Source organism: Arvicanthis niloticus, chromosome 27 (genome assembly GCF_011762505.2).
Source record: "Arvicanthis niloticus isolate mArvNil1 chromosome 27, mArvNil1.pat.X, whole genome shotgun sequence".
NCBI classification, from domain to species: domain Eukaryota; kingdom Metazoa; phylum Chordata; class Mammalia; order Rodentia; family Muridae; genus Arvicanthis; species Arvicanthis niloticus.
This window is the reverse complement of record NC_133435.1, coordinates 21,497,310-21,520,463: the sequence shown is the minus strand read 5'-3', so window position 1 is coordinate 21,520,463 and position 23,154 is coordinate 21,497,310. Positions and strand designations below refer to the sequence as shown.

General features: G+C 46.2%; 1 protein-coding gene across 1 annotated transcript in view; it reads left to right on the top strand.

Moving 5' to 3' along the window:
- Window positions 1-9,816: 9,816 nt before the first annotated feature.
- The window catches only part of Cds1 (CDP-diacylglycerol synthase 1), a 63,337-nt gene continuing 49,999 nt past the window's right edge, over window positions 9,817-23,154 (top strand). The window contains exon 1 of the mRNA XM_076926348.1: window positions 9,817-10,184. Within this exon, the coding sequence (XP_076782463.1) occupies window positions 10,068-10,184 (117 nt within the window). The 5' untranslated portion in view covers window positions 9,817-10,067. The remainder of the gene's footprint in view (window positions 10,185-23,154) is intronic.

Sequence of the window (23,154 nt, the reverse complement as noted above, 5' to 3'; positions counted from 1 at the left end):
CTTCCTCTTCTTCTTCCTCTTCTTCTTCAAGGGAAATAGAGGAGGGGTGATCTGGCATTGGGGGACTTGGAGGAGTGGAGTGGAGGTAGGGGAAACTGTGGTTGGGATGTAAAGATTAAAATTAAAAATAAAAGAATAGACACAGAAAAGGAATTTTAAAAGGCGCACTTCTATGGTGAGCCTACCGGGCATGCCCAAAGCCCACCGAAGGACAGCCAAAAACCTCTTTTGCCTGTTTTCATAAGTTGGTCAATATTCCTTCTCTTTGACATGTTTATGATCGTTCTTTGCATTTTGAAACATGTGAGGTACCTTTCTAATATTTGTCAATGACCCCATAGATCTGAATAATTCTTCAATGTGCACAATGGATACAGTGGAATAGCGGATAGATTCTAGTCACTTTTCCTCTTGACAAGATGGCTGGGCAGCAAGGCAGAATTGATGGGCTTTCCTGGTGAGGGCAGTTCCAAAGGGCCGTCTTCTGGAAACCTCTGGAAATCCTTGTATAAAATGTTTTCACAGAACCACTGATCTCTTCCTCAAACATACCGAAAATAACTTGACAAAACCTAATAAGAACAAATTTGTTTTCTAAACACAGTGGTAAAGTACTTAGGAGCTGTACCATATGTTGCTGAAGTGTGTGGAGGAATTTTAATCCAGCAACACTGGCTGCTCTGGCAAGGGATCACAGCCAGCAGGAGTACAGACAGGCCCTGGATTACAGTATGATCTGCGTGGAATACAGGGACGCTAACAGTGAAGGGAAGGTTAGTTTGCAGAAGAAAGCAGCCATATTTGAAAGTGATGTCTAATTGAGGGGCAGAAAAAGTGATGAATGATAGAAAAAGTTGACAGAATGAGTCTGAGATAGGCTTCGCCCATACATGCAACTCACAGGAAAACAGCAAAGGGAGACTACTTACAAGCAGAGAGAGAGGCAGGGGAGGGGGAGACGATGTGGTGGGTGTGCACATATGGCAGTTTTACCAGGACAGTTTTACAGAAACAGGTTATAGACAAAACAAGCTAGACACAGGTAAAGTCAGAACAAGCCAGAGAATGAGAACGAGCCAGATTAAACATATTGCCAAAGTTAGTAAGAGGCCAGGCAGAGCAATTCAGTCAGAAGCCAAAGCCAGACTGAATCAGTCAATTTGGAAGGTTAGACTGCACAGAGGGCAGAAGCTTCCAGGCCTAGGCCTCAGGATACTTAGTACAGAGAATCAAATGCTCTGGGCTCAGCCCAAGCCGTGTATTTCCACAGTTTAGGTGCAGCTCTCATCTCCTCACTTCATCGGAGGAAATAAAAGCAACATTTAAATCAGTGCAGTTAACAAAAGTGAGAAGCAAAACAAAGCCCACTGTTGCAAAATGAGAACCAATCGAAACTCTTGGGCAGTTTAGTTTAGCAATCACTCCAGTCCTGCCCAGTTACTTGTTGGTTTTCTGCTTTGGGTTCTTCCCTAGTGTCTGGAGTCCACACTGGAGTTTCTGGGTCCTTTTAGGAACCATATGCACCAAGCTTTCCTGAGTAAGTGCAGCAAAACACACATCACACAGCGAATAAGTAAAGTATTGTTATGGGGCTAGATGAGATCAACTATAAAAACTCTCCATATTTGGGTTATTAATGTTGGTTTGACAAAGAAGTCCGTAAAATCTCTAAAATATGGTCAGATATTTTTTTAGTGTGTCAAACAGTGGAAAAAAAGGACTACCAGACAATAGGTTATGTAAGAAATGTATGATATAAACATGTTTTGTTATGTGCAAGATTAAAACATATTCACTGATGCAGTATTTTTAAAAAGACTTATTTTTAATTTTGCATATGCTTGCATGTCTGTCTTTGGGTATGTGCACTGTAATAGATGTTGCAAAGGCCCCTAGAAGTCACTGGATCCCTTGGAGATGGAGATACAGGCTATGGCAAGCTGCCTCATGTGAGTGATGGGAACCAAACTCAGGTGTTTGGTAAGCCCCCTTCACTGCTGAGCTATTTATCCAGCAATTTATGTAATAATTTTTTAACATGATGACTATATTTTCCCAACCAAAGCTAAGGTTTCATGCAGTCTAACCAAGGACTTTTTGGTGTATGATAGTATGTCAATGTAAAAGTTTGTCAATACTCTTAAAAATCTAAATGAGGTATTTTTACACATTTAATACGTTATATTTTTTAAAACGCACATAATCAGAACAATTTGGAAAAATCCAAGATTTGTGATCTTCCTATCCAACTCCCAACAGTAATTCATCTTGAAAATGCTCCATTTGAATGGCTTGGTGAAATCATCATTTACCACAGAGATTGTACCATAGCTTTATGTTCTGTATTAGGATTCCAGCACCATGAGAAAATCAAGCTAAAAGCAGGAGAGAGTGGTTTCTCCTCACAGTTCCAGAGATTTCTTCCCATGGTGGCTTGGCCTTTTATGTTAGGCCTATAATGAAAAAAAGCATCCTGGGGAATGCAGGAGGAACCTGCTCCTTACTGTCTGGTGGTTGAACAGGGGCAGGGGAGTAGAGAAGAGAGAGGAAGGAATGAGGAGAAACAGAAAACAGAGGAAAGAGGGGGAAGCAAGAAAGGAAAGAAGGAGGAAGAGGAGGAAGTGGAGGAGAAAGAAAAGAAAGAGGAGGAAGAGGTGGAGGAGGAAGAGGAGGAGGAAGAAAAGAAGAAGGAGGAGGAAGAAGTAAAAGAGGAGGAGCAGGAGGAGGAGGAGCAGGAGGAAGAAGAGGAGGAGGAGGAGGAGGAGAAAGAGGAGGAAGAGGAAGAGAAAAGGAGGAAGAGGAGGAAGAAGAGGAGGAGGAGGAAGAGAAAAGGAGGAAGAGGAGGAAGAAGAGGAGGAGGAGGAGGAGAAAGAGGAGGAAGAGGAGGAGAAAAGGAGGAAGAGGAGGAAGAGGAGGAGGAAGAGGAGGAAGAGGAGGAGGAAGAGGAGGAAGAGGAGAAGGAAGAGGAGGAGGAGGAGGAGGAGGAGGAGGAGGAGGAGGAGGAGGAGGAGGAGGAGGAGGAGGAGGAGGCAGGGCTGAGGTCTCAGAGCACGGCCCCAGTGACCTGACATCCTTCCAGTGACCCCCTCTCCTAAAGGCTCCACCATCTGCAAATAACACCAGAGGCTGCCAATCAAGCCTTCAACACATGGACCTTTGAGGATCTGGATACAAACAGGAGTGATGGCTAACAGGATGGTGGCAGAATATTTTCTTAACAGGATCAACCAGGGTCAGTGTCTGTCTCTGAACTTAAGAACTTGTTACATGTGGACTCCAGCAGCTTGTTGAACAAGAACTAATTGACTTAGTCTGCAGAAATGTGTTGACTCAGCCTTGATTTTGTTTGTATTTGGCTTGACTTTTGCCTTTGTTGTTTGCTTTGTTTTGTTTTGGGGAACAGTATCTCGATCATTTGCATTCCAGGCTGGCCTGGAATTATGAATTAATTGCTTGGCCTCCAACTCAGTGATCTTCCTGTCTCAGTATCCCAGGTGCTAGGATTGTAGGTATGTTCCAAGGATGGCTCTGATCCAAGCTTTCCAACTGCAGTTATTTACCTGGTCCAGTTCCCAAAAGACATAAGTCCACCTGTATTTGAAGAGCAAAGTGCTCGACCACACAGTATCAGAGGCATGTATATATCCACTGTTTTTGTGCTTATTTAAAAGCTCAAAAACATTATTGTCAAAGGTCGTGATTAAGTACACCATCCTTTAAAATTACAACTTGTAAATGCACAGACAGTGTCTGCCATGTACATGTACACAGAAATCGCCAGCACATGCTTTTCCTAGGGAACGTGGGAAACAGCGAGGGACTTAAGTGTACCACGTTCCAGTCGGCACACTGTACCCGGACACAGCTGGCTCCGGCTAGAGGAGCTCTGTTTGTGCTCCGTTTCCCTACTCTCAGGAACAGGGCAAGCATTCTTTTGGTGAGCTGCTGACTTCTTTGTACTCTGTTTGCAAAGTCACCCTACCTGGTGTTTCACTTTCCACCTACCCCATCCAAGTGCTGTTAGTATATCCTTCCTTTGAGGTCACCTGGGGTAGGGAAGCGCTTTCGCGATCAGATACTGTTCTCTTTGAGAAGTATGGTTTTTTTTTTTGTTTGTTTGTTTTGTTTTTGTTTTTTTGTTTTTTTGTTTTTTCGAGACAGGGTTTCTCTGTGTAGCCCTGGCTGTCCTGGAACTCACTCTGTAGACCAGGCTGGCCTCGAACTCAGAAATCTGCCTGCCTCTGCCTCCCAAGTGCTGGGATTAAAGGTGTGCGCCACCTTTTAAGGATATGAAAAATAATAACCGATTACACTCACGTGCTCCTCCTGTACGGCCAGGCATGCTCTCAGGAGTGCACATACACTAGCCAGTTTATTCTTCAAAAGGATGCCACAATCGGGGTCAAAGCTTGAAGACCCCCGAGCTCTCTATGCTCCTAGGCACCCATTGCACTTACCCTTGGGACCCCACTGTAGCACACACATCTGACCATTGTTTTTCTAAACAGTTTGCTTAAATGTTGTGAACATCAGTTACCCTTCAAGATTTTCCCAGAAGATGCTTCATCAATAGGCCTAAACCAGAATTTGTTTGTTTGCTTTTTATTACTAATTTATTTTATTTTACCTTTTTGTTTATTTGCAAAATTGTATTTTATTTACACTTTTCCCATCCCTTCCTCCCTCCAAATCTTCCCATATAACCCTCCCTGCTTTCCTTCAAATTCATGGCCTCTTTTTTTTTTTTTAACTAATTATTACTGCCTGCGTATACATATTTGTAGATGCATTAATATTTCTAAATATAATGTTCAACCCATATAATGTCAATTTTCATGGATGTTTGGCACCGGACAGCCAATTGATGGACTTTTTCCAAGGGAGGACTCTTCCCTGGGGAGGACTATATCTCCTGCTCCCAGCTTTACTCAGTCGCCTGTAGTTCTCTGTGTAGGGCTGAGACCCTGTGGACTTTTTCCTGTGCTGTATGACATGTTTGTTGGTGTCTTCCTTGTTCAGCTGATGTTTGGACAGTTATGTTGGTGAAACTTTATAGATGTAGCTTCTGGCATTACTAGGAGACACCAGCTCACAGGAAACTTCCTGAGCTCTGGCTCTTATTGTCTTCCTGTCCCTCTTCCACCATGTCCCTGAGCATCAAGTGTGGAAGCGTTTTGTAGATGTGTCCATTGTGACTGGGCTCTAAGATTCTCCATTCCTGACCGGTTGTGTTTTCCTGTAGTGGTCTTGTTCGGTTGCAAAGAGACATATTCTTGATGAAGAGTGAAGACAACACTTATATGTGGGTATAAAGACATGTGTTTGTAGGTTATTGTTAAGAATTATACTGGTTTAATTAATCAGTGGTTGTAGAGTCTCCTCTAATAACCATGATTTCACTAGCACTGATTAATCAGGTAGCTTTTCAGCACCAGGCATGGAATCTCTCTTGTGCAGATCTTAAATCCAAATAGAGAGCAGTTGGTTACTGCCAAGTTATGTGTGCCACTACTGCACTGGCCGGGTGGTTATTGATGTAGTTCATAGGTACCATAGCAGGGTAGAATTGTTGTTTGTCTTTCTTCTTTAGAGGCTTAAATGGTGCCTTTTGTTGCTTGGTTCTCAGGGAGGAACCATTCAGGTTAGTTCTAACTAGGGGAATTCTAGGCCCTCTTTCTGAAGTACATGGTATCTTCAGCAATAAGGACCTCCCTTCCACCTCTAGGGGCTAACCTAGGGCAAAAGTGATGGACTATACAGTTTGAGGTCTCTTAGACATCCCTGGCCAACAACTCAAAAGAGGGATTCTCCTGTCAGATATTGGGGTTTTCTTCAGTGGTCTGTCTTACTATTCTTCTGCCGCGAAGAGATGCCATGACCATGGCAACTCTTATAAGAGAAAGAATTGAATTGGGGTTTGCTTGCCGTTTTATCAATTATCATCATGATGGAAAGCATGGTGGCATGTAGGCAGACATGGTATTGGAGCAAGTAGCTAAGAGTACTACAGATGGATCAGCAGGCAGCAGGAAGAGGAGAGAGCCACTGGGCCTGGCATGGGCCCTTGAAACCTCAAAGCCCAGTGACACACTTCTTCCAACAAGGTCACACTGCCTAACTCTTTCAAGTAGTGCCCCTCCCCAGTGACCAAGCATTCAAATTTACAAGCCTATAGGGGGCCATTCTTTTTCAAAGGCTTTTGAAGGGATCATTGTCGGCCTAGATGAGAAAAGTTCATTAAAACTATATATGCATATTTCTATACTGAATTACATGCATCATGTTTCTTTTCTTTCTTTCTTTCTTTCTTTCTTTCTTTCTTTTTTTTTTTTTTTTTGTGAGGAGTTAATCATACGATTTCCTGTGGCTTTTTTTTAGCCACCTACATTGTTCTTTAACCTCCCTTCCTCTGCCCGTGTTCACCTCCTTCACTCTTAAATCATAAATACTTATGTCCGACTTCTAGAGAGAGCTGGAAGGGGCAGCGGGGGAAGCTAGGTCGAGCCACAGAAGCCATAGGAAGGGTATCCAGGCAACCAGAAGTGCTTGGCAAGGCAGAGTTTTTCTTCCCTTGGCAAGCTGGGGATGGTACAGGCAAGTACCTCAGAACCTTTGTTGTGGAAAGCAAGCTCAAATTCCCACCTAAGAGGGGGACTTGCCTCAGTCAACCTTGGGAGTCAGGTCTGAAGGAGGAGTAGCAAGTGTCTGTCTCTCCTGCTTCTGTTATTGTGAATGACGGGGTAAGTTAGAACCCAAGCTAAGATAGATAGATATAAATAACAAACTAAGATGCATACCATATAAATAACAAACTAAGATAGATACCACATAAATAACAAACTAAGATAGATACCATATAACAACCTAAGATAGATACCAGATAAATAAAAACAAACAAACAAAAAAAAAAACTAAGGTAGATAACCATATAACAAACTAAGATGAATACCATATAAATAACAAACTAAGGTAAATACCATATAACAACCTAAGATAGATACCAGATAAACAAAAAAACTAAGGTAGATACCATATAACAAACTAAGATGCATACCATATAAATAACAAACTAAGGTAGATACCATGTAAATATCAAACTAAGGTAGATACCATATAAATAACAACATCACTTCTTGTTTCTACACCCCCTAGCAAATCCCTTGCTAAGAGCTAAGAAATTCCAAGCCCACCCTAATGAAAACTCTTCAAACTAGCCAAGAAGTGTGTCTTGGTCCAGTGTCTCCCATATACTCAGGGATTCCTGGAGCCTTCTGCCAGGTTAAACTGTAGCAAGACTGACAGGCTTGGGAATTATATGTCAGATTTGTGCCATCGACCATGGATGCAATACGTGAAGAAAACTGAAAGATGGTAAGAAAATGGGGTGGGGGAGACACGGAGAAAAGTCTGCAAACATAAGGTGCAATGAAGTTGGTGCCGGCAGAATACATTTTAAGTAAAATATAAAATAATTACTAGAACTTCTTTCAATACATGTTAAACTTAATCTCTTTTTACAGGTAAAGTAAAAAATGAAGAAAAGTGGATACCTATGTATATTAGCCACAGTCCTTTAGAGACACAGCATTGATTGAATGAATCTATTATCTATCTATTATCAATCTATATATCATTTATCTACTTAAATGAGATTTACTAGAGTTGGCTTACAGGTTGCATTCTGAATATTCCAACAATGACTGTCTCCTGATGGAAAGTCAACCCATACAAAAATCTTTCAGGCCGTAAGCCTGGAAGTCTCAGCTGGTCTCCAGTATACCCAGGAATTCCAAAGAAATGGGTTCTGATACAGTGAAGAAACGAACTTGCCATGGAGGGCAAGGGCAAGCAAGCAAACAGTTCACTTTTTCCATGTTCTTTACGGAGGCTGCAGAATGTGTGACCCAGATTTCAGGTGGGTCTTCCTACCTCAAATGATCCAATTGGAAAAAAAAAAAAAAATCCTTCACAGGGTTTTAATTAATTCCAGATGTAGTCAAGTTGACAACCAAGAATAGCCATTGTATCATGTAAGTCAAAACAAAGCACAAAACATAAATGCCAAATAATCTCCTATCAGGCTATAAATCTCTATCCATTTATTTCTTCATTCACTTCTTCAGCAAACACTGCTGACTGTCTGAGGGTAGGGGCTGGCTCTGTGGCAAGTCTGTGGTCCCATCAATCATTCAGCAAGAGTCAATAACTACAATGAAGACAGAAATAAATCGCCATCTTGAACTACAGGGAGTGGCGAGCTTCAGGAAGGGTGGTAACATGGTGATGGCTCTGTCCTGTTCCTCCTCCCTGGTTGGAGGAACACTACTTCTGTTACTTGCACTGACTTCTCTTGCTCCCCCTTGCCTCTCTCAGCAGGCTTTTCTCCTCTCCCACAGCAAAAGGAGAAGAAAACCTAGAGGTTGTCTGTGGGAGGGAGAGAGAAGTGCTGAGCTACCTCCCTGTGCCCGTGTAGGAAAGGACAGGAGTCTGACACTGTAACAGATAAAAGGGAGACCAACGCCCTTACCATTCCTTTTACAGATGGGGACATAGGCTTACCCACTTACTAGAGGCCACGGAGATAATTTGCACCACCTCAACTTCCTGGAAGAACGTTAAAAGAAACTCTGGTCCTCCTTTCTTCTGGGTAGTATCATCAGCCAGAGCCAACCCATTCCAGCCTCTGTGGTCCTCCCCGCGGCCATTTTATCTTTCTATCCAGAAGTACTTTTTCTCTGGCCCTCCAAAAAAAAATGTAGATCAATTGACTTAATTACTTGCAGTCTTCTGTTCCTTGTGGAAAAACATCACCACATCCATCTCATATCTTCCATTAGTTTTAAATGATACTTATCTATTAACGTGTGTGGGTGTAGTCGTGGAGATCAGAGAACAGTTTTCTAGAGGTAGTTCTCTATGTCCATCATGTATGTAGGACCTGGGGATTGAATTCCAGTCATCAGGCTGGTTGCAAGTGTCTCTACCTGAATCTGCTGTTTTTCATTGCATCTTACTCTGATGTTTGTTTTTGCTGGGTAGTTATTAGGATTTAAGAACAACATATTACTTATTTTTAATAATTATCTGATAAATTGCTGATTTATTACAATAAAGGTACTCTGTCTAGTTTGTGTGAATTATGGGTGTGTATCTTTGGCCTTTAAAGGACGTTTAAGGACCAGCTCGCAAATATCTGTGAAGAAAACTAAGCACCTGCTAACAGGATTAGACTAGAATTAATGCAGATCAAGTGTCCATTCTGTTCCACCTTTAGCGTCCCAAGGTCCTTGTCTTTAAAAACCGTGCTCAGCAGCTGCGCTCTGTGGACACCACGGTAGAACAGTGCGTGAGATTCAAAAACCCGAGTTTCCCCAGTACAGAACCTGGGTACGAGATTGAAACTGTTGGCCAACTCATCCCCAGCCACCAAGGAGGTTACAGCACTGGCTGGAACACAGAGCCAACGGGTCTGTCCTGCCCAGCAAGTTTCTGCTTGGGGACGCCTGCGACGCTCCGCCACGCTGCGGCGTGTCAAGCTGGGCCGAGTCCCTTGGAGGAGTCGATTGAACTCCGCCTGACACCCCTGCGCGCCGAGGAGGACTTCCCGGCAGCGACCGGGCACCCCTGGCTCCTCCGGTCCTCAGCCAGGCGCGCACCTTTCCGAGCCCCCACCTGCGCAGGGAGCCGGGGCGGGGCCGAGCGTTGACGTCATCACCCGGGGCGGGGCCTCGGGCACCGCACTGCAGCGCGGAGGGGCGGGCGGGGCGGGGCCAGCGGCGCGTGACCGTGCTGCGGGAGCTCGGCGGCGGGAAGGTGGGGCCGGCGGGCCGGCCGGGGTGGCGCGGTCGCGAGGCGCGAGGGAGGGCCGGGCTGCTCCTCCGCCCCCTGGGGCCAGTGCGTCGAACCGCGCACCTGGCAACGGCGCCGCGTCCCCGCCCGCGCCGGTCCGCACCCCCTGCCGGCGGCCTCGAGCGCTCGCTCGTTGATGCCGTTCTGGGGGTGACCCGGCGCGGCTCCGCGGTGGCGGGGCGCTAGACGACGCCAGCCCAGCGACGCGGGAGCGGGACATGCTGGAGCTGCGGCACCGCGGGGGCTGCCCCGGTCCCGGGGGAGCGGGGGCGCCGCCACCCCGCGAGGGAGAGGCGGCCGGCGGCGACCACGAAACCGAGAGCACCAGCGACAAAGTGAGTGAGTGCGGCGGGGCCGGGCCGCGTCCTTGGAGCGGGCGTGTCGCGGGGGGTCCTGCGCGTCCCCCTCCCCGGGGCGTGCGCGGCCGGGTCAGTGGCTCCAGAACCGGACTGCCCTCTAGCTTCTTTCCCCAGCTCTGGGGTCAGGATGGAACCGGTTCCCGCAGGTGCGCTGGCTGTCTAGTGGCTGCCACCTCTCTCGCCTTTCCTCCGTAGGGCGACAAAGTTGGGAGTAAACTTAAGACGGGCACCTTGGGTCCTAGCCTGTCATTGGAGCCTGGCGCAGACAGGCTTCTGGAGCTCCTCCAAGCTGCGCTTTCGTTTCTCGGTTCTTTATTTTCCGGCTGATAGATTTCAGAGGGTTGCGGCTGTCATATATGGGGAACATGTCAGTGCACCACAAACGAGGCAGTTGTCCCACCGGTGGATTTCATTTACCGGAACAGGCTAATTCTAAACTTTCACCCCCGCCCCGTGCTTTAAAACGGATGAACTTTGCTTCATATTTTAAAATATGCAGATATGCACGATCACTATTATAGTTGAAAGAGTCAAGAGTTTAGATGTGTTTCCCGATACACCGGTGCCAGTAAGAACTTTGGAGAAAAAAAAAAGTCTTATGGTCGCATGAGCTAGGTAGATTGTGAAATTGGGCCAAAGAATAGATTTGCTATACAAGTTTGTTTACAGAATTCCACTTCGCTTGAGACACTCAAAACTTTTCAGTCATTCTTGGAATTTGTGTGTGTGTGTGTGTGTGTGTGTGTGTATGTGTGTATGTGTGTGTAAGATAGCGTCATCTCAGCACTGGGGGTAGGTGGAGGCAAGGACTGTCAAGATCCTTCTCAGCTTTGTAGTACGCTTAAGGTTGGCCCAGGTCTCAAACAAACAAAAGACAGACAAGCCAAATGGACTTGCGGTGGCCCAAGGTCAAGTTCTCCTCCTTTTGCTGTGGAACCTAACTTCTCTATTTTCTGTCTTTTGCTTTGTGCTGTTCTGATGCTCTCTGGCAGTGCGATTGAGGGGAAGTTCCTCCCAAAACTTAAACTGATGAGTGAGCTCGATGGAGCTTAAATCTGTGCCACAACAGCATGGTTAGCAATAAATACGTGATTTTAGGACCGCAGGTTCTTTTCTATTCTTGATGGATAGGAAGGTAAGATGAGAGTCTGGGAAACACATGTGCCGAGGAATGACAGAATACGCTTTCCAGCTGTGGAAGGTTGAAAACCCGAAAGCCATGGGCTGAGTGCAGCTCTGTGAAAAGTGCCTTGGAAACCAGACCCAAAATAGAATTAATTAGGTTGGGATTTTGTTTTAGCACTGGTATCCTTTAGAATCAAGGAAATACCAGCCTCCTCATGTCGACTTCCTTAACTGGAGGAAGCTAACGAGCTTTTATTAAGATAAAACATGTTCTGGAAACGGGGAGACGGCACATAAAGTAGCTTTTGAGTGTATTTTTAAGTGCCAGAATATATTTAAAATAGGAACGGCTTCTGTGGTGTCTGGACTCATTAGACTGATCCCTTGGTGACTTGCTCACCCCACCGGCTTGGGCTTGGCTTGTTTTTTTATTTATAAACGTTGCGCTGCTGGCTGTCTTTGGGTCGTTGATACATATTTCAGTGGATGTGGCTTTCCCAGATGCAGTGTGTGCATCTGCAACTGACTTTGTCAACGTTTCTTAGATGAGGGTGAGCGTGTTCAAACTGTGCTGAAATATCCCTGTCGTTCTAGAGTCCCTTCTCAAGGAGCCCTTGACTTTGAAAGCTTTCAGACGGCGAGCTGCATCCTCCCCGTGTCCTTTCTTATCAGGGTGTGTATTTGAACACACCTTTATTTCCAGGTCAAGGGCTATTTTTAAGTCGGCCGCCCGTTGGAAGCTGGTTAATATTTGGTCCATCGAAACTATTAAGTGTTGTTATGTTAAAGAGCCAGTTTAAAAGCACCTTTAGAAATTAATGCAGGAAGCGAAGGAGCACCTCACATCCCACTTACTCCACACTCTTGCTTTACGCCTTGCCGTTCTGTAACCTTTATAATGGTCTGGTTAGTGTGGCATTTCTATTGTTCAGGACCCTGAGACTTCTGCCCAGACAAGACTCAGTAACTCCAGAGAATTAGCATGTGAAAAAGTGCTTCTTACCTGCAGGACTTGAAAGTGCTGGAGTAGTGGAGTAGTACTTGACAGAGGACAAGGGCCCACTTCAGCCCACTCCCACTAGGTGGGATCCATGTATGGGCTGCATTCAGTAGATAGCCATCAAGGCCTCATTAGCATGGAGGGCCTGAATGGATGCAGCGACTGTAGGGGACGCTCTAAGGAGGACATGAGTGTTGGGCATGAGTTAAGATGCCTGGGGACAAGTCAAGTGGACAGGGGTTAGGGCTGGTTAGGGCAGGGTGTTCTAGTCAGAAGGCATGCAGAAGTGCTTCCTGACTCAGCATTCTAGAAACAGAACACAGAAATTAGAAATCCCAGACCATAAACCCCTGGTTAGGAAGTGAGCCTTGTGGCCTTTGGTGGTCCTCTTTATTCCTGGACTCTGGGAAGCTACCTGACATGGCTTTGTTGTTGTTTTGGTTATTGGTTTTCTTTGAAGTAGTGTTTCTGGTGGAGTCCCGCTGACCTGGAACCCACTTCCTTCCTGCCTTTGCCTCGCCAGTGCTGGTGTTACATGTGTGTCACCACACCAAGCTCTCCACTGGAAAGTCTGCAGTAGCGTCAACCTGTATGTATAGCTCAAGAGCAAGCGGCCTGGAAGGTACTGGAAGGGGCAACCCTGAGAAGGGTATTGTGAAGCCCTCCATGGGAATTGATGGGGTTACTAGTCAGTCTAGGGGAGCTGGGACTAAGGTGCTCATGGTAAGACTCATGAAAGAGTGTTCGTGTTTGAAAGGAGTTAGGGATGTAAGTATCCAAGTTACAGAGGGTCCTGGGGGGGCTGAAAGAGGAGGGGTTGCTCAGAAGAAAGTGTCATCAGAAGTACTTTAGAATAACAGTTGAGATGCACCCAGAATTCAGCCAAAGAGCCTAGCACGAACCGGGCTTTCTGTTGTGAAAGGGCGAGGAACACTGGTGGAAGTTGTGGAAGGGGGTTCTGACAGGAGGACCTTCCCCTGAAGGCCTAGGCAGCCATGCAGGGGAGGAGGTGCAGAGAGAGTGAGAGCCAGAGGTGGTAGATGGCTCATTACAGGACTGATGCACATAAGGACCCATTAGAGACCGAGGGAGCATGCTCAGAGCCTGCACAGCTCAGGCCAGAGGGGTCCCCAGCACTCAGGGCTAACTGGGCAGTGCTCCTACCCCAGGAAACTATCAGTACCTGATACCTCCTTGCAAAGGGAAGACCAGTTTCCCTCCAAAATAGTGTCATTGGGTATCTCAGTCATACCCTAGGGCAGGAGAGGGGTGGGGAGTTGGGAGGGTAGAGAAGTGGGGAAGACCTGGGAGGAGTCGGGGAGGGGAAACATGATAAAAATATATTGTATACATTTATTCTCCATAAAAAGAGGAAGAAGGAAGACCTAACCTTTCTCGGTGGATGGGGTGGTGTTTGTGGAAAGAAGTCGGAGAGAGGAGGTGTTCTAGGAGACATGGTGGGTAGCCCGAGAGCACAGGGGAGTGACGCATAGGTACCAGAAAGGAAGGGAGACTGCATGCTTCTTGGAGAAAAAACCCAGTAGAAATAGAGGCTGCAGAAGATGTGCAATCTATGTGTTTGCCCTTGGGCCCTCCACTTTCTCACTCAAACAGGGACGGAGAACCAGAGAGCTCTGATGGATCTCAGAAACAAGTGTGCTTAGGCCACATACACTACTGATACTGGTAGTATCACTTCTAAGGCTCAGGATGTGAAATGACCAGGAGGCAGCTAATAGATCTATCAAACTCTGCAGACAGCTGGCCACAGACTGTTGTTACGGCATCCACACAGCTCTTAAGTTGGCTGCAGGTATTTGTAAGAGGGCTTTAATTCTTCACAATGTGTGTTCTGAGAAATAGCTGAGGGTTAGAGCAGCAGGTGTCTCACAGTGGGAAAGCAGGCATGGCAGAGCTGAGAACTGGGGTGGGGGTGGGGGGACCTTTCATTGCCTCTCAGTGTGAAGGCTTGGTTAGGATGGGAAACTCTCATGGCTAACTGTATGGGATTGTGGAATGGATCAGCATCCTCCAGCTGAAGGACCTGCCCATCAGTGCTTCCTGTGGAGCAGCTGATGTGAATTCCCAAGTTCCCTCTTTGGGCCTCAAAGGAACAGGGCCTTCCTGGGCAAGCGCATTCAGGAACAGTAAGCTCTGCCACTGAAGTCACTTTGAGGTTACAATGTGTAGACGGGTAAACTGTGGGATGGGAGGGTTTGTCTTCCGAAAGCCTTCTTTCCATATTTGGGATCTCTAAAGAACAGGTTGGTGTTACTGCATGAAGTTTTACATTTCAGGTCTTGAGTTTAAGCAGTCCATCTTATTATTCTGGGAAATTTCCCGTGGAATATTATAAGCTGTCTGTAACCAGTTATCTCTCTCTTCCACTAGAGTAGACTTTCTGATGCAAGTCATCAATAGTGCACATCCTAAATGTTCCAGGGAAAGGTGGGCATTTTATTTATTTAATTAAAAACTTTTTTTTTTTACACTTTTGAGGCCTTCTATTTTTTTGACAGCCGTCACGCTGTGGATTCACGGGGCGTGGCCTCCAGCAGCGCAGACTTCTCTCCATTGTTTCTCGCCCAAGTCCTTCTCCAGGAGGTGGAAAGAGTTGGTGCCTCAGTTGAACCTGGTGTCTCTTGGCTTCCTTTTTTCTCCTGGTCGTTCTTCTTCACATTACTATGGTCAGCAATCACTGATGCCCTAGACAAGACTCTCACTTCACAGTGCCAGTGCCAGCACAGGCTGGGTAGTGTAGACTCTTCTTTCATCATGGTGGCATCTAGGGGGCTTCTTGTTAAGTATCACCTAGGCCCTCATTGTCACAGGGTCACTCTTCATGTCTCTAGAGGATACATCCCAGGGCTCTCCTTTCTCTCTGTGTTGGTAACTTTGGTGATTTTCTGGAGGACAGTCATCCTGGATAAACAAGAGTAGGACACGTTAGAGCAGTCCTTCCGAAAATGATCTTGTATAGGCATTATAACACTAATATATTTATTCTTTATGTTTATGTATTGACATATATCCATTTTTGCAAAATAGAGATTTATATATTCATAAATGACTCAGTTGAAAACATGAATCGGCTGTGTCTATGTTCCCATAACTATTCTTTCTGTATTCAAAAATACTGTTTAAAAATATTTTACTTCAGTGCAAGAAAACAGATCTTTCAGATCCTTCAGATATTTTCTGAGGCTTGATCTGGTTTTGTGTCTTGGGAAAATGATTGTTTGGTGCCTCTCTAAGCAAGGCTCAGCTCAGATGCTGCCCAACAAGGTTTACATGTACAGGGAACAAGGGTTGCTTGTTGTAAAATCCCTGGTACGAAGTTGCTGGGACTCTCCCCTTTGTGAGGCAGGCACCTATAAATGCAACTTCCTTAATACACAGAAATGCCTTTGATGACAGGACAGCTTTCCAGAGCCACCACTGTGCCCTGCATTCTCAGAGTAACCAGCTCAAGGATTTCTGTTTCCATACTGTCATATTCTGGTTTCCTATAGACAGACAGCTCTGCATGGTGTGTCCTAGGTGGGGGCTGTTGCTATTAGTGGTCTTTGTAATTTTTTTTTAACCACAGAGGGGTCAAAGTTATTGTTCTAGTAATTGTTATGTCTGCCTAAGAGTGTGTCAGAACAAAATTTTAAACTGTTTTAAACATAACATTGACACACACAGAGTGGAAGAGTCCAATGCTCTGTGAGGATCTGGCTTATCTTAAATGTTTGTGAACCTGATGGTTGCTTCTTGATTGTGGCCACTTTGTGATCCACCTGGCCCAGGGAGCACCAAACCCACTGGCATTAAGATGAGGGCTCTCTGCTGTGCCATCCTCCTGTCCCAAGAAGGTCATTTTAGATACATGGTGGTGCTATAGAGAAGCAAACATTTATTAAGCTCATCCTGGACTTGACATTTCACCTCAAGATGTAGAAACCTAGATGAGGAACAAGATTAGACCTCAGGCCCTTTCCTGTTGTGGTTTTTATTTTCTTTCACCCACTTACTGTCAGGTGGAGCCTTTTAGCAGTTGTATGGGATGGTGTACATGTAGGGTCCAGTGGATGTGGGGTCAGGTGCATGTGGAGTCAGTGCATATGGGGTCCAGTGGATGTGGGGTCTGGTGCATGTGGGGTCAGGTGCATGTGGAGTCAGGTGCATGTGGGGTCCAGTGGATGTGGGGTCAGGTCTATGTGGGGTCAGGTGCATGTGGGGTCCGGTGCATGTGGGGTCCGGTGCATGTGGGGTCCGGTGTATGTGGGGTCAGGTGCATGTGGGGTCCAGTGCATGTGCTGCCCCCTGGATTCTGCCTGTAGCACTCCTGTTTGCAGGGCTGATATGTAGCACATTCAGTAAATTCAAGACTGATGCCTGTCACCTTGCAGCTACTCTTCTGAGTGACCTTTTACTCTTTCTCCTGATGGGGTTAACACATATGTTTGCATCCCTAAACATTGTGTTTTTTAGTATTGAACATCATCAATATTCAGCCCTCATTTTTAAATAATAAGAAATAGTTTGCTGAGTTTACTCTGCCCGACCATGTGGGTGTGCAAGTTCTGGGCAAACGGCTGGAAAACAAGCTGCAGACATGCCAGTGCTCACTGCGAGCAGAGCTATGCTCCTGTCCTTCTCTTTTGCTTTCTTTTTGACATAGACATGTAGTCCAGGCTGGCTTTGAACTTGCTGTGTAACAAGAATGACCCTGAGCTCTGATCCTCCTGTCTTTGCCTCCTGCGTGCTGGGATTAATGTCTACCTAAACATGCATTTCTTAAAGACGTTTTCATACATAGCTACAACACTATTACAAGTTTAACAATTATCAAGCCTTATGTAGCAGGTTACAATGGCACACACTCATACTTCAGCTAGTTGAGAGGTTCAAATGAGAGAGGTACGCCTAGGGGTACAGGACTAGTCTGGTCAGCCCAGGGATGCAGGACTAGTCAGGTCAACTCAGGGATACAGGACTAGTCTGGTCAGGCCAGGGATGCAGGACTAGTCAGGTCAACTCAGGGATACAGGACTAGTTTGGTCAGCCCAGGGGTGCAGGACTGGTCTGATCAATGTAGACCCATCTTTAAAAACCACTTAATCCCTAGTCTAATTTTCTTACTGTCCTCAATGCTTCTTCCGGAACTCCCCTTCCCGCCCCGCCCCACAAAGTCAGGATCCTGTCGGGTTCTCACCATGCAGAAAGTACTGGGAGTAGGGAAAGTTATTGTCAGCTGATCTGCTGGCTTTTATTTTCTGATGGATTTAAGTGCTGAGAAAGCAGTGGCATCTCTGACAAGGCTGTCGTAAGCTCTCAGGTAGAGCAAACATAACCAGCTACGGAATGAAGCCCGGCAGAGTTTCTGTCGTCCTGTTCCTTTAGCCCTTTGGGGATCTTTGTTCTAATTTGGATTTGAGACTTACACAAATGACACCATTAGGCACAGCGTCGTTTTAAGAATGATATATCTCCAGGGGAAGGTTACAAGGTGCCCAAACTGCAGGAACATCTTAGAACAGACCCCCCTTCCCCAGAGAAGGTGGGAGTTGAATACTGCCTATGGCAGAATATGGCAAGTACAGTGGTGTGGCTGCCCAGAAGGCTGGTAGTCACAGAGGTGGCTGTCACCAGCCCCTCAGCATATCATCCACGTCCTCAGGTCCAAGCAGAGCCATGGGTGGGTGTGGCTCTGCCAGGTGAAGAGGCCCGAGAATGGACTCATGTAAACTCTGGCACAGAGGCAGGTTGCTGGAGGGATTCACTGGCATAGACTGGCTATGGCTGCTTTCTGGAATCTCATTTCTGATAACTTCTGTATCCTGTCACCTCAAACAGTGGCTTACAACAACAAAGACTTACTGTCTTAGAGTTTTGTAATCAGCTGTCTGAATGAGCCGCAGGGGTTGAACTCGGTATCAGCAGGACTGTTTCTTCTAGAGGCTTTTTAAGGGAAACCCTGTTTTCTTGCCCTTTCTTGGTCCCCAGTCTTTCTGCATCGGAAGGCTTGTGGCCCCTCCTACCTCTCTCAAAACCAGTTATACTCACTGCTGCCATTCTCCTGTCTCCTCAGACCCACTTCCTTCTCTACCTTGTAACCATAAGGGCAGTCCAGGACAGCCTCTCTATCTCAAGGCTGGTCACTTGGCAGCTGCCATCACTGTATCTCTCCCTTGCATTGTCACGTGATGTTTCAGGGGTTTCAGGACGCAGACCCCGTGTGTGATTGGAAACCGTGCTGAGCACCATGGGATGTAGATGAACCATATCCTTCCTCCCTGGCTCCTGCCCTTGTTCTGATGTTCTCAGTGTTCACTGTGGAGAAGAGTCTCAGCCCTCTGTGGGCCTCTCCTCTCAGTCTCCAGCGATACTCACTAAATTGAGCAGAAAGTGCTGTTGTTGGTTTCAGTTGCTATAACAAACTGTCACAGAACTGGTCATCTTAAGTAACAGGAACTTATCTCTTACAGTTCTGGAGGGTTATGGCCGCTTGCTCCCTGGTGAGGGTGTCGTTTTCATACTCGCAGAAGGCACTGCTGCCTCTAAGTGTGGAGAGAGGACATCTGTCCTGTCCTGTGTGGGCACTAGTTCTGCACCTGTGTAGTGTCTGTCTCAGTACTGTCACATTGAGCAGCAACAGGGGACAGCCTAGGGGAAGGGGGAGACAATCCTTAGCAGGCACAGTTTGATGAGTTTTGACATTTTTTCCTAGGTAACCAGTACCATGAATAAAATAACAAGCATTGTCTTCTACTGTAAGTTTTCCCCTGTCTGCTACTCTTTCCCATCTCTCCATGCCCATTGACTTTCTAGTACTGTAAATTAGATTTGTACTTTCTGGGATTTTACACAAGATCAGTACCAGGCAGGCATGTGCTCATATGCATATTCTGTATAAGTGGAGTGCTATGTAGGTATGTACTTATATGCGTATTATATGTAAGTGGAGTTTTATATATTCATGTACTCATGCTTTTATACGTAAGTGCATACAAGCATGCACTCTAATGCGTATTATATGAAATTGGAGTGCTATACAGGCATATATTTATATGTATATCATATGTCAGTGCATACAGGCATGAACTCATGTAAATTATATGTAAGTGCAGTGCCATGCAAGCATGTGCTCATATGCATATCATGTAAATGCATGTAGGCATGTACTCCTATGCATATCATATGTAAGTGCATACAAGCATGTACTCATACACATATTATATGTAAGTGGAGTGTTATCAGGCATGTATACCTATGCATATTATATGTAAGTGGAGTACTATGTGCTATGCAGGCATGGACTCATATGCATTTTTGTTGTTGTTGTTGTTTTTCGAGACAGGGTTTCTCTGTGTATCTCTGGCTATCCTGGAACTCACTCTGTAGACCAGGCTGGCCTCGAACTCAGAAATCCACCTGCCTCTGCCTTCCAAGTGCTGGGATTAAAGGCGTGCACCACCACTGCCCAGCTCATATGCATATTATATGTACATTTTGTGTGGCCCTTTTTCCTTTTCCAGGTTTTTTAGACAGGAACTTATGTCACTCAGGCTGGCCTCCAGTTGGCTTTGTGGTTAGGATGGTCTTGAACTCATGCTCCTCCTAGAACTAGAGGCATGCCATCACACCTGTCTTCCAGGCCTTTCTATTCAATATAGTTATTTTAAAGATGCACCTATACATCCTAGGTAGCAGTAGTGTACAGAGGGAGAGAGCGAGCGAGTGAGCAAGCGGGAGTGAACGTGGGTGCATGTCACTACATGCAGTAATACGATCTGCCTGCTTCCACACTGGTCTTTTGGGTTTCTCTTGTTTGATGGTACTCAGATAGAGCTACCATGAGTCTACATGTACAGCCACTACAATAGGATACATGCTTTCATCTTTCCAGATGAAATGCTGAGACTGAGATGGCCAGAACATCTGGAAGGTATACATTCAATCTCCCAGGTAACTGGCAAGCTGTGTTTGGAAATGATTACCCATTTTTTTTTGACACTCCCACCATACAGAGATAAAACGTCACAGTTCCCAACGCCTGATGTTGTGTATGTGTATATACACATGTGTGTGTGCACATGTCTGTGTGTGTCTGAGTCTCTCTGTTGCCCAGGCTGGCCTCAGACTCACTGTGCTCCCGCTCAGCCTGCTGGCACGTGCCCACTGTGCTCCGCACTGGCGGCTGGCGTCACTTGCAGGCTTGGTTTTTGTCCCTGGTGAGTTGTCTGCGGAGATCTTGTGCTCATTTGCCATCTGTGTTTTGGTGGTGGTGGAGAGTGGTGGCTAAAATATTTGGCTTGTAATTGTTGACTGTTCCTGTGAACTTTGAGAGGGTTTTTTTTTTTTTTATGTATTCTAGCAGTTAGGCTGTCACCAGCTGTGTGGTTGACAGAGGCCTTCTCCTGTTGTAGCTGTCAGGCTGTCACCAGCTGTGTGGTTGACAGAGGCCTTCTCCTGTTGTAGCTGTCAGGCTGTCACCAGCTGTGTGGTTGACAGAGGCCTTCTCCTGTTGTAGCTGTCAGGCTGTCACCAGCTGTGTGGTTGACAGAGGCCTTCTAGTCTTTGGTTTGTTTTTTCATTGTCTTAGCATCTCTCAAGGTGATAAAGTTTGTTTTCTTCTTTCTTTTATGGGGCATGCTTTTGTTATCATATTTAAGGAAAGTCTTTGGGACCTAATCCAAGCTTAGAGATTGTATGGATGTCTTGTTTTGCAGTTACTTCGGCCCTTCCTGTTGCGTTCCCTTTAGGATGTTGAGGAGACTTAGGTGAGTACATGTGTGTGGAGTGACTGCTGGACTCCATTCTGTGAGATCCTCTTGTTTTGCAGCCATGTGGTCTTGATGAGCGCTTCTGTGAGAACCCCTGTACACAAGCGGTGCTTGTCCCTCAGCTTTGCTCTCTCAGAGTCTCCTCGGCCCTTCCCATCCTTTGCAGCTTCATGGACATCTTAAAGTTAGACTGAATTTCTGTGTTTGAGGCATGTCTGCCCGTCAGGCTGCTTCCAGGCTTGCTTAGTGTGCAGATGGATTTGAGAGCATATCCAGAGCTAGGCAAACCTGGGTGCTTTGCTTAGCATCTCAGCCTACATCTTCTCTCGTAGGAGATGGAAGTGAGTATTTCCTTTGATACAAGGACGTGAATCTGCGAAGTGTGTTGCTCCAGCCCTCCAGAATCAGTCTCACTGAAGGAGCCAGATTTGCTGGTGACCAGGAAAGTCTTCCTCAGCTTTCAGACATCATTAGCAGACTTTTTTTCTTTTCTTTTTTCTTCTTCTTCTTTTTCTTTCTTTCCCTTCCCTTCCCTTCCCTTCCCTTCCCTTCCCTTCCCTTCCCTTCCCTTTTTCTTCTCTTCTCTTTTCTTTTCTTTTGAGATCCAGTCTCTCTCTACCTACCTAGTCCTAGTTGTCTTGGAACTCACCATGTAGATCAGACTCAGAGTTGAGTCTGCCTCTGCCTCCTGAGTGCTAGGATTAAAGGTGTGTGCCACTACACCTGTCTAGAAGACATTTTTTATTTGAGCTTTATAATTGGATAAGAATAGCACCCTCTACTCAGAAGTCCTCATTCCACCTGGGTAAAACATAGGTTCCAAGCCCAGCGACTTACCTGCGACCACCTACAGCGAGTGCAGGTGAGATCATGTTTTAGCGTATCCTTAGTTTGTTCAGCATGTGCTTGCTCAGGGTCAGCTCCTTGGAGTCTGGAGTGATGCCTGTGGTCAGCATTTTTTCTCCACAAAGGATGCAGACTAGTGACAAATACAGACTGGCAAACACACTCACTGATAGAATTCTGGAAACATAGCTGAAGCATGGCTAACCTGGAGCCCAGAGTCAGAGAAGGTTCCAAAGAAGCGGCCCTGCAGGTGATGGCAGACTGTGGCCCTGCAGGAGCCAGGTTCGAGAAATGGGGCAGGAAAGTTTGAAACAGGAGAACTGGCAAGAGAAGGGGAGGGAGTGCGTAACTTTACACTTCACACAAAGAATAAGCATCTGCATGCAGGAGAGAGGAGGACACTTTGTGAAAAGTGGGGCGTCAAACTGGAGACCCACCGTATCAGGGTCCCCGTGTGGAAACAGCCCAAACAACACAGTGATCTGCCTTCATCCTGGTGTGTTTTGGCAAGGGAGTAGCAATATCAGATTTGTGGCTCTGTAAAGTTGTCTTGGCCGCAGTGTGCCCAGCAGGCTCTCGTGGGCAGACAGGAGGCTGAGGCACAGGGGAGAGGCTGATGCCAGAAGGGCTGATGATGGAAGGGAAGGCGGGTTTCATTAGGCTCAAGGAAAAGCCTGTAAGATGGATGACCAGTTTTTAAATGTAGTTTACCTTTGTTACTTGTGTGTACATGCACATGTGTGTGCACATGCCATATCACACATGTTGGGGTCAGGAGGCAGTTCCCCACTTTTCACTGTTGGTTCTGGCCATTGAGCTCATCAGGTTTGCTCAGCAGGCATGTACCCTCACCCTCTGAGTCATCTTGCTGTGCAGATGCTGAGCTCTGACTGGAGACCAGACTAATCAGCTCACTGGTATGGCTGTGTCTCTCCACACAGGACACAGGGAAGGAGGCAGCGGGTTTGGTGTGGAAAAGGTAGTCTGCTGTTTCTGTCAAACCTTGTGCTATTCATGGAAACCTGGACTAGACAGATTGGGAGCTAAAGGTACAGGTCCCTGGTGTGGAGACAGAAAGAGGAAGCTGTGCAGGCTTTGGAGCCATGGGCCGGAGACACAGAGATATTTGAGAACCATCTTCAAACTACAGGCTTGGCAGAAAGCAGCTGCCATTTTGCTTTTCAAAGTCCTTTGAGCCAACTCA